The 11960-nt window shown below is 37.2% G+C and overlaps 1 protein-coding gene across 2 annotated transcripts in view; it reads left to right on the forward strand.

Annotated features, from left to right (window-relative positions):
- The window catches only part of SLC35E2B (solute carrier family 35 member E2B), a 16227-nt gene extending 4272 nt beyond the window's left edge, over positions 1-11955 (forward strand). For both annotated transcript variants that reach the window (XM_074848307.1, XM_074848306.1), the window contains exons 2-9: positions 1407-1935; positions 2590-2725; positions 3837-3964; positions 4880-5000; positions 5359-5412; positions 6016-6088; positions 6797-6942; positions 8124-11955. In XM_074848307.1, the coding sequence (XP_074704408.1) occupies positions 1611-1935; positions 2590-2725; positions 3837-3964; positions 4880-5000; positions 5359-5412; positions 6016-6088; positions 6797-6942; positions 8124-8370 (1230 nt within the window). In that variant the 5' untranslated portion in view covers positions 1407-1610 and the 3' untranslated portion in view covers positions 8371-11955. The remainder of the gene's footprint in view (positions 1-1406; positions 1936-2589; positions 2726-3836; positions 3965-4879; positions 5001-5358; positions 5413-6015; positions 6089-6796; positions 6943-8123) is intronic.
- Positions 11956-11960: the final 5 nt, after the last annotated feature.

The raw sequence follows: 11960 nt of genomic DNA on the forward strand, positions 1-11960 counted from the left end.
GAATGGAAAACTTGTGTAAAGTAGCTGCTCTTTAGGACATGAAAACTGACAGGATATATTTAACTCTTTAGTACCTATTTATGATGTGAGATGCCACATTGGGCATGAAGAAAATAGTGTATCCTATTCACCCATGCCCATGCTAGCAGAATTAGGGCAGGTGCAGTCGCTCTTGTTACAACTCTTCTATTTTTGCCTGCCGTTGATTATTTCTTGTGCTGCCATCGTTTGATGCATTGTAGTATTATGGCCTCATTTCAGACAGCTTTTCCAAGTTGTCCATTGATTCACTTCCCCACCAAGAATTACTTTTTAACTCTCTAAGGTCCACCATCTTGTCTATCCAGCAAATGTGCTTCTGAAGAAAAGTATTTCAAATTTAATTTCCCCTATTGTTTGTTTGTTGAGGGGCAAAAGAGGTCTTGTCCGTCATTTCATTCTCATCTGATTAATACTATTTTTTTTTTGCTCATAAAACACAGACTGCAAAATAAAAAGCGATAAATCCAATAGTGCTCAGGCACAATTTCTTTCTTAATACAGACTTTGAATCTGTTAGCATTATGATGTGACCTAACATCACATGACTTGAGAAGAATAAAGGTCACGGTGTGTTTTTGTTATTCTCTGTACTCTTCTGCTGTAACTCACCACCTTTCATGTAATTTATAAAAGGAGAAAGCTCTGGTTGCAAACTATTTAATGCTTTTTTCTGTCAGATCTTTTAAAAAGACTAAGAATTACTGCAAGTACTGATACTGAATTGCAAGCTATAACAGTATTGCGGTGGCAAAATAAGTAATGTTGCATTCTTTACAAGTAATTAAATAGAGAACAAGTCTGTCTGGAAAGCTCTTGGAAATATTTTCCTACTTTGTTCATCCAAATCTCATAGTTATCAGGATAACTGTGCTTACAATTACTGGAAGCTATAGTCTGTGGTTATTGATTGCTCACTTTGACTCGAGATAATAACAGGTTATTTAGTACTAAGGGTACAGGCTCCTGCCCAGATTTTCTGGGTTCTGAAGATTTTTCTGTTGAGTGGTTATAAGACTTTAGACTGAGATCAAAGAAACTGTAGAATCTTGAAGAGGGGTTAATTATAATGGAAAAGGCTGTGTTGACATGCTTTAGAGGAGAAAGAATTTAATCACATAAAGTCTTCTGTGTGTATGCGTGCTATTTTAGAATAAAAAAATCTCCCTTAGATAAGTTCTTAGTGCTTAATCTTGGTATCATGATATTAGGAGTACAAAATCCAGTCTGAAAGATAAGCTACAGAAGTCTTTATCGTTCACAAACTGCAGGTGAAATGTGGTATCTTTGCTGCATTATGGATTTAAAATGTCATTATGTTCAGAGCTACATGCTTTTTCCTTCTTTCTCTTTTTTTTCATTCTTAGGCAGAAAAAATGGAGTAGACCACATGAAGAAGCATGTGAAGTTTATTTTTATGCAAGATGTTATTTGGAGGACCAAGTACACTTTTTCAGGCCATGGGAGATGAAAGATGAATCACCTGATATTTTTGTTCCGTCGAAGTGTTGTTCTGTGCTAAGTCAATGTTGGTTTGTATTAAGGACAAATATTAATTTCTTAATGTCAGCATGTCGACTGTGACAAGTGCTCAGACACAGGAGGAACCAAATCCTCCTCCCCTTGAAGAAAAGCCAAAGGGAAAATCACTGTTTCATTTGGGTTCGCTCTTTGCGAACAGGAGTGAAAAATTTGTAATCGCTAGGAGCGATAGTGTACCAGAGGAGAACGTTCTGAAAATAACTATCACGGAGACTACAGTCATTGAGTCGGACTTGGGCATCTGGAATTCTCATGCTCTCATCTACCTCACTTTGTGGTTTTTCTTCAGCTTTTGCACTCTTTTTCTTAACAAATACATTCTTTCATTACTGGAAGGAGAGCCCAGCATGCTAGGTAACCCTACCTTTTGTTTATATTTCAATTCCAGTAAGATATTTGACAATACCAGATCCTCCTGTATAAAGTTGAGGGGCAAAATGGTTCAACTGAAGTGAAAAAGACCTAGTTAGGAGATGTGGGGGTGGATTCTGGGGCTGGGAACTCATGAGTTGTGATCTTGGCCTGTATGGGGGCTTCTGACACTGTCCTTTCCTCCACTAAGATGGTGTTTGAGACTAAGAGCTGGAAAGAAAAATGTAATTTTTTGTTTTCTGTGTTGGAGGGTAGTGTGGGTTTTTAGAAAAAATAAAATGGAATCAGTTGTTGTTCATCTCCAGAGGTGTTAATGTGTTTGTGGAAGTGCAAAAGTTGCCTTTATGTGACCTCTATTATCCAATGGGCTGTTTATTCCTTTTTTTTTTAAGGGGGAAACAAAGGGCATTTCATCTGTGAACCGGATCTTAGGTGTATGCCACCTTTGTTTTATTCTGCTGCCTTGCTGGTAGACGTAAAAGTAAAGGGCTTTTGTGGGAATTCATAAAATCTAGACAGTTTCTTAATTGCTAAAAGTACTACGCATAAGTTTGTTTAAGAAATTTTCTTATGTTGCTTGACTTGTCATGTTCCCATCATCTTCTGATTTTATTTTTCTTTTCCTCTCATCTTTAGGTGCTGTTCAAATGCTTTCAACCACCTTCATTGGCTGTATAAAAATGTTTGTTCCATGCTGCTTGTATCAACACAAAACACGCATCTCTTATCCGCCCAATTTCATCATGATAATGCTGTTTGTTGGATTAATGAGGTAAATGGTTAAATAATTCCTAGAGATCTATGTGGTCGCTTCATTGCGTTCTTCTGAACAGAAGCTGTATTTTCATGGCTCTTTTCCTGTTTGGAGTATTCACTTTTCCTCCCCTAAAAAAAAAAAAAAAATCACAGGATAATTTTATTTTTAGTCCCTATTGCTAAATGCTATGTTCCTTTTTCCAGATGTCAGGTTTTTGGCTAGCTTGGCTTCCCATCACATTTAGCTTCTTTCAGAACATACTTCTCTTTCCATTTTCTTTCTTCCTGTTCTCCTTTGAGGCTGATGTTTGTTTAGTGTACTCGTATTTATTAAGATGTTTGCCTCAAAAGTGATACAGGCTGTTAATGTTTATCTTTTAAAAAGTAAGTATTTGCTGTGTGCTGGGATAGTATCAGTTTGTTGTCTAGGAGGGAATAAGAGTATAATATTTGCTTTCCTCTACGCTGTAAAAGTGATAAAGGATAACAGGATTCAAATGAATTCAGAGTAGCTTTATTGTAATAACTCTGCTGCCCTGTTGTTTAACTTCATGGTTTAAAGTATGGTAAATATGTAGTGCACCTAATTTACACTAAAGATGGATAACTGCAAATGATCAAATTTCCTTGGTGAATTGCTGTTTATCAGCAGAATTGCACTAACCTTTTCAACTGAGCCCACTGAAAACTTTAGCTTAAAACACTTGTCACCTCAAGCTTGGTTAGAGTGCATTGAAAAGTAAACTTTGATGTTTTCTGGAAGCCCGCTGTACATCTGTAGAAATTGCACAGTTGCCCAAGGGTGCCTTCACTTGTGCTAAATAAATCATAGAACCAGGTTGGAAGGGATTATTATTCCTTGGCAAAACAAAAATGTTTAAGCTGAAGTGGAAAGAAATAGATCCCAGGTGCTGTGGAGCAAAGGTGCGCAGCTGACGGGTGACTGCAGTTCAGGCTGGCTAGCATGATTTGGTAGCCTGATTGCCAGCTACACCTGCCACGTTACTGCAGCTCAAATTTATAAACCTAAAGAAATTATAATGCAATTTTTTTTAATGCTAGATATCTGAGAGTGGCTCTTAAAGCATTATTTTATTTTCTGCTTAATTTCGTGCGTTCTATTACAGATTTGCAACAGTAGTCTTGGGTCTTGTCAGCTTGAAGAATGTGGCAGTTTCATTTGCAGAGACTGTTAAAAGCTCTGCACCTATTTTTACTGTTATCATGTCTCGGATGATACTAGGAGAATACACTGGTAAGTATTTCACTGTTGAAATGGGATTTTTCTTTTCTGATTTTTTTTTTTTGTTTGTTTGTATAATACTGTCAGTTGGCCATGGATGAGGAACTTCCACTGAAACATAGTAAATGCAGCTGGAAGAACCATTCTGTTGGAACACAATAAGTAGAGTGTATATAAATTTTAAAAAATGATTTATTTTAATGCCGCTGTGTAAGGACACTGTTGCTTTGAAGTTATTTTTCTGTCAAGAAAATATTATTGCAGCCTTAAATAACTGAAGTTCAGTGTGTTCCTTCTTATAAGGACAGCTTCCTGCTCAGAATTTAAAATTCTTTAATTTCTTTGCTGTGTTCACTCTGTGGTTAAAAAAACCAAAGCCAAACCAACAAAACCCCAAACAACTGGCTGGCCACAAAATAATTTCTTTGCGATTCCACTTGCAGTTGCATGCTATTTGCTTGAAGAGATTTTGGTCGTTACCAGCTGTAAGTCATAGGAGTAATACAGAAGCCAGGTATGAATTCCTTTGTGATGCAAAATGGCAAAAGGCTGAAATAAGCCAGAGGAAGAAGAATAATTCAGTCACAGAGTAAACAGGGAGAGTATCATCTTTTCTGTCATTTGATGAAAAAGATGAAACTAAGAGTTGTCTCGTCTCTCACAAGAGTCATCAGCCTGTTTTCTTTCTCCAAGGGAGATACTTTTATCAGTGAGTGTATGTCCATGTTGTTTTCAAGAGCACCCTGCTATTGCCCGAGGTCTCACTTTAGAACCTCTGTACTTTAAAATCCAGTCAGATAAGTTGCTCTTTCTTTCAACTAAGGAAGTTAAGATGGAATTTAAACTTTCAAAAACTATATTATCTGATACATGTAATTGGAAGTACAGTAATTACACTCAGACTTAAGTTTTTGTTTTCATTTGCAGGATTGCTGGTTAATCTCTCTCTCATTCCTGTTATGGGCGGGCTAGCTCTATGTACAGCTACTGAAATCAGTTTCAACATCCTAGGCTTCTCGGCAGCTTTATCTACTAATATCATGGACTGGTAAGGCATAGTGATAGTTGCATGTGTGGAATAAAGGAATTTTGTTTATTGGTAGAGTGAAGAAAATTGTTGCCTGTAGCTGTTTTTGTACACTACATTTAAATGTTGGTATTTAAAATTTATTTTTAACAGAAGATAGAGTTTCTCTATCTTACCTGCTAGCATTTATGGGATTAAAAAATAATAGAACTCTGTTATCTAAAGGAGTAGGACCAAACTCCTTTCTGTAGTTGCATAACATGTAGAATGTGAAATGTGTAGAAAACACATCTACCCATCTAAGGGAAACAGCTGTCTTTGTCATGGGTTATTTGTCATAACTAAATTGAGATAAATGGTGTTGGTTTTCTTTTTCCAGTTTGCAAAATGTCTTTTCCAAAAAACTACTCAGTGGAGATAAATACAGATTTTCGTAAGTATTAAAAATATTTCCGGTTTGATTATAGATGGACTTTGATATATTTATGTTTATATTGCACCAAGATAATTTTTTTTTCTCAGACTGTTTACAGACAGCTTTAACCTAAATAATTTTATCAGGGAAAGAAAACTCTCTATGCTCAGATCCCACTGTGGTAAGTTGGAGTCTCGTAATCAGCTAAAACTCTCAGCACATGCAGAAATAAGTCCTTATTCTGCAATCATAAAACATCCTTTAACGTTATTAGGCATGCAGAAACGAACTTGAGAACTCACTCGATCTTTTAACTACAAAGCACGAGCCAGGAGTAAAATCTTGTGGTAAAATAGGCCTATGTGTATGTGTTTTACCACAAGATGAAATGGTAGTTTTGGTCACGAGGACTCGTGGCTTTTCTCTTCAGTCTGTCTCAGCCAACACAAAAAGTGAAACACTGTCTTTGCAAGAGATGGCTGAATTTGTTGCCCCCAAAGCTTGGCAGATGGCTTTTATTACTTTTTGGTATCTGTAAATACAATAATGATGCAGCTTTCTTCAGCTCTAAGAAAGAGGAAGCTTTTAATAATTATAATCATTGCTTTTTCTCCTTTGTAGAGCCCCAGAGCTTCAGTTCTACACAAGTGCTGCTGCAGTGGTTATGCTTATTCCTGCTTGGATATTTTTCATGGTAATTTGAATTCACTAGCACTAATTTATGTTTTCTTTTTGACTTGTGAGCAGAATGAGCAACTAAGGTTTTAATTTTTACTTTTTCCCTTTTTTTTTAATCACCCTGAAATACGTTTCATCTTATGTTTGCAAGAGATTGGGGAGAGGTAAAAAAGAGAAAGTTTTCAAAGACATAATTTAATACACACATGAGTTGACAAGTGACCCAGAAAGCCTGAGTTTATCTCAGGATTTTTGAGATCAAATCATATTTTTCTCTAAGTGCATTTAAAGTTTTAGATATTGAAAAACAAATCTTAAATATTTGTGGACTTTTTGCTGATATTCACATGGTATACAGGAATGTAAACTCTCTGAAAGCAAAATAGAACTGAAGTAAGTGTAAGGTATATCAGGTTAAATAGGGATCCTTCATATTCATTCTGACATTTCATAGCCATGCATGAGTGTTCAGAAAATAAAATATCTCACAGGCAGACTGAACACACTGGAAAGTTCAGTCAGATGAGAGCTGTTTTTCTAATAGATTCTTTTTGGGGGAAAATCTGTACGATCTGAATGTGCTGTATGTTTTAGGTTTTGTTTTGCTGAAGTCTAAATGTAAAACTATCTGTTCATAATAATAATGAATTGGATGGAAAATTACTTTTAGATTTGCTTATAAACTAAACTTTTAAAGTCCTCTTTTTTTGTTGTTGTTGTTTAGGATGTGCCTGTGATTGGGAAAAGTGGGAGGAGCTTCAGCTACAACCAAGATGTTGTTGTACTTCTCTTAATAGATGGAGTCTTATTCCACCTGCAAAGTGTTACAGCCTATGCCTTGATGGGAAAAATTTCTCCTGTGACTTTCAGGTAAAATTGTATTTTCATGTCAAGAACACTATTTTGTTTTCTTTTTTTCTTGCCCAGTATTTCTGCTTGAGAACTAGGCAGTAAAGGTATTGTGCAAAGATAAATAATGTAAATGCATAAATGCAGCAAATTAAGAAAACTTTTCACATCCAGATCACCAAAACCTTGTGATTTGCTCCCTCAGTGTGTGAGGAGAGCAGCATTTGAAGAGCAGCATTTGACCCATGCTGTTGAGCTTACAGAACAGGCGCACTCATTTACTAGCAGGGATCTTGGGGTTGAACAGCCATTCCCTAGAGCTGGTTAATGAGACTGAACAGATTCACCAGAACTCTAGATCCAACATTTAAGCTGCCATTTGCTTCAGTGATAAGGCAGTACTTACCTACCTCTCTGTGCAGCACAGAATATGAGCAATCAGCTCTGTATTCCTTTTTTCTGAAGCATGACACCAGCACGTCAAGCTGCATTTGTTGGATTATATGTTCTCTAAAGACACCTTCCACCTACACTGTCAGTTATGGGCAGCTTTGTCGGGCTGTTCCACAATTCTGGTTCAATAATTGGTCATTTGTATGAATAGTCCTCGGGCCTGTGGGGTAATCCTGGCCCTAAACTCTGAAGGCTTCTGCTGTCTTATACTTTCAGGTGCGCCTGCTACAGTTGTGTGATAATTCAGTTACACTCATGCTTATTCTGAAGTTATTAGTCTTCTCTACACAACAGGATGTAAAAGCATATATTCATATTTACATGTATACAGAATTTCTTGCTATAATGTTATTGGTATGATTTAGATATTCTTTTCAGCTTATAATCTACATTTCCTGAATAGTGGCAGCACACTCCAAGTGATAGTTATGTGGCTAGTGTTCTGTTAGCCTTTTCTGGATGTCTGTGTTAGCTAGAAATAAATTGCTAACACTGTACTGCATACTTAAAGGCAACCAAACCAAAAACCTGAGGTGAATTATTTGTACTAGCTCTAGAATTTAGATGAGTGTAAAGATATGAGTGCCGATATACAAGCAATTTGGTATTGGTATTAGCTTCAGGGGGAAAAGTGGAATCTGAGTTGGTGGTAAAAACAAGCAAAACAGAGGTCCTGCTACGTTAAAGCATGGTTGTGTGGGGGACATGAGAAAGCTTTCTGTGGCCTTAATTTTTATATTCCTTTCCAGTGTTGCTAGTACTGTGAAGCATGCGCTGTCAATCTGGCTAAGTATTATTGTGTTTGGTAATAAAATCACAAGCCTCTCGGCCATTGGGACTGTTCTGGTGACAATTGGAGTTCTACTCTATAACAAAGCAAAGCAGCATCAACAAGAGACTATACACAGCCTGGCGGTTGCAGCCCCGCAGTCCCCACAAAGTACAACTGAAGATACTGAGCCACTAATTTCCAAGGATTTGGAACCATATGATTAATATGGCCATTTATTCTCCCAACCTAGCATAACTCAGAGGAACTATTCCTGAACGTGGTGGTTTCTTCAACTGTTGATGCTGATTTGGTTCCTTTAAGTTCATGGCAGGTCAAGCCTGGGACTTGAAGCAGAGAGAAAACAATGGGAAGAATCCAGTAAGCCTTGATTTATGGAGAAACTGATATACCAAACAGGGGACCTGGTCATTTAATGTGGTAAATGTGGGCTTTATTGTCTTTCCTTGACTGCAAATAGCATACAAGCCTATATTAGAGAAAGAACTTCAGTGTCTTGTGGGAAAACGATTCCTTTCTCCCTACCCATCAAAATAATGTGAAAACACGGACACATCACTGTATTCCGCTTGCTTGCGGAATGAAATTGGTGCATAACTGAAATTCCTAGTTGTTTGTTACTCTGTGCTGCCTGCATCCTCCATCATTTGTGTGCATTGTAGAGCTGGAAGAAGGAACCCCCCTCCTCTCCCAACAAATTACTTACTCTGGTATACGTGTAGTTGAACCAAACTGTGGAAATGAGTCTATGCCCCGAAACAGTGATGAGCAGCTATTTCTGACTACAAATCTCGGAATGAAAAGTGATTTTTCTACTAAAATTTAACATGGAAATATTGATCCTGGTTGTATACTGACAATATTGAAATGCAAACGTACACACATATACATACACTGTATAAATGGAGTGTTGAATTGAATATTTGCAGTTGCTTAGAGGTAAAAAACACTGAAAAATTTTGGTGGTAAAGGCAGCAGGATCTCTATATTTCTATAAGAAGCCATTTTAATATTTTAATTTCTTGCATTTTATTATGTATTTCTGTTATGAGGTAATAAATTGATTTTTGGGTATTATTTCTAAGAGCGCAACAAAATACTGCCTTTTAGAAACTCAGGGTTATAATTCTGACCTATGTGCAAAGTATTTCTGTCGTTTCCAATTATGTAAAGGATCTCGGAGGTATCTGACAGATGGAAGAGAAGTCTCTGAAGGGAGGAACATTAAACATAAACTGAGGCTAATCTTTATTTCTACTGCTCTTTAAGAAGTTTTCTTTTTTTAAGGAAATTCTGTTTTGTGGCAGATCAAAGGTTAAAAGTTAACTTTTCTTTCAAAAAAATTCTTAAGTATTAGTAATTAGTTTTGGCAAAAAAATTCAAATAGACTTTTTGGTAACAAAATTAAATTAACAATTGAAATGAGGTTTTAATAGTTGCCACTCTTCTGAAAGATTGTAGCATGGCATTAGAAGCATGGATAAAGTGGTCCTTTTGGAAGAAATAATTTCTAACAGGAAGTTACCAGTGGAGTTCCTGCAAAATTTAAGTTCATGCTTACATGTCCACGTGTGAGGTATTCCATTGGCTTTAGTGAGCTATTCCTGCAGAGAGCAAAAATGTGTTCAAGAGGGTCTCTCTGAAGAAGCCTGTCTTCTGTTTAAATCGTGTGTGCTTGTTTTGATTTACACTTACTTCAGGTTACATTCCTCTACTGTCTGGTTGCCTGGGACATATTCCCTGAAGATTTGAGCCTGAGGGAAATGGCATTTTTTTTTCATCATTGTATATGTGATGTCTGTGGGTTTTTGCTTCTTTGTATTCCTGTCACTTTTACAAAAGCTGTGGACTATGGGGTGGAGCTCTGTGGTTTTTGGGTTTTGTTGTTTGTTTGCTTTTTTTTTTTGTAGTTATGCTTTCAAAAATTTCAGTGTATTTGGCAGAAGAAGTCTGGTTTGCATCATATTTCTGCTCTTGTTGGAAGACAAGAAATATGAGTGGCTGGCTGGTTGCCTAGCTCCTTTCTCATGTAAACCCCTTCATCAACTGATTGAGCTTCACTTTAAAAGCCAGCAGGCTTTTGCCTTTCCTATCGCAGGAAGACTTTTTGTGAACCAAACAGCTGTGAGGATTTTGGAACTTGTAATTTCTAACACATGTCTAAGCTTATTAGTGGCTGGTTTAGCCCCACCTGTTCTGTGGCAGCATGATAATCCTGTTTTACCAGGGGTTTGTTTTCACAGTGATGATCTTATGTACTTTTCTATGCAGTTGTCTTGACCTTTATTTTTTTTTTAGATTAAACAAACCAACCTCTTTACTGTCCACTTGTAAGACCTTTTCTTTCTTCAGTCATACCAGTAATTCTCCTTTGTTGTTGTTCCTGTTGGGTAAAGGACCACCACTTTGTTCCATGTTAAGAATTCATTACAGTGCTACACCCCAGCTGTGGGCCTTTTCATTGCTTTGTGTGATGGTAGCTGCAGTGCCCCGTTTCTTCTGGGAAGTCCTCTCTTGAAACACTCTGGTGTTCCTTTTGCTGGCATTTCTCACAGCCACACCCCGATCCTCGTGGACTGATCCCAGTGAACTCTGAGCTAGAACTATGCGGATTATTTGTTTTATCGGGTACGTTCTCATAGAAACAGCATGTCTTCCTTAAAATGTGAATTCCCAAAGTCACACAAGTCCTTGCTGAAGAGCACAGACTTGCAAATGTGTTACTTGCAGCAGTTAATGTTTCTAAAATGAGGTTATTTCCCAGCTAAAACAGTGGATGGATGATAAAGCAGCTGCACCTAATGATCTTTCCTGTCATGTATCGCCTTGTAACCTCTAGTCATGGTTGAGTAACCTCAGGGCTGTAAGGAGGGCTGTGTTAAGGTCTGTCTTGTAGAGTCTGTTTTCCGCAAATCAAGACAGATATAGAGTTATACAGCAGGTATGTTTACTCCAGCGCCGGGGTGCAAGCGGATTTCTCCACAAAGCTTGCTCACCAACAGCACTTTTTACCAAAAACTTATAGAGTGTGGATATACATATTCATTGGATTACATAACACAAACATGCATGAGTAAGGCTGGGTTAGTTCAAAAGGCTGATGTCAACAGTTTGTTATCTTTGCACCTGCACATTCCCTCCTGGTGGTCGTCTTCGGGGGGCTTTGGGAGGAAGGCTAGTAGTCTTTCTCACCTTGTTTTTCCCTCGGAGCATGCGCAGATTCTCTTAGCCAATTTCTTGAACAACAAAAAATATTTTTCAGCCAGTTTACTCATCCTATGTTATTTAAGGGAGCCAATGAAACTTCTACAATCTGTATATGGCTATCTTTACTCATTACTGAGGCCCAACTAGTCAGAGCACACCTGTTCCTCAAGGACAAAAACATGATATTTTGCTGAACACCGCAGTTCTTGGTAGATTTTCACAGTAAACTGCTTTGTTTTGATGGACACAGTCCTTGGTAAAATTCCACAGAACAGTCTGGACAAGCAGGATTCTTAGCAATATTCAAAAATAGTATAAGTAATACTATAACTTGCTAGAAGTAAGTAAATAAGCTAAGCAGTTTTCAATAAGTAAATAAGTCTTAAAACAAGTAATCATTTCTCTGTAACAGTCTGCAGAGCCTCTGTTCATTTTCCTTTTTAAGAATTGCCCTTCTCATACTGAATTAATGTAAAATTCTCCTTTGTAGTGTATTAGTTCTGTTGCCATTCTGTATGTGGCTTGTTGAAACGATTGTTTATTCAAATGGATAATAATAATAATAAAATTAACATTGTTTTTTATATGT

This window comes from Strix aluco, chromosome 22 (assembly GCF_031877795.1).
Source record: "Strix aluco isolate bStrAlu1 chromosome 22, bStrAlu1.hap1, whole genome shotgun sequence".
Taxonomy (NCBI): Eukaryota; Metazoa; Chordata; class Aves; order Strigiformes; family Strigidae; genus Strix; species Strix aluco.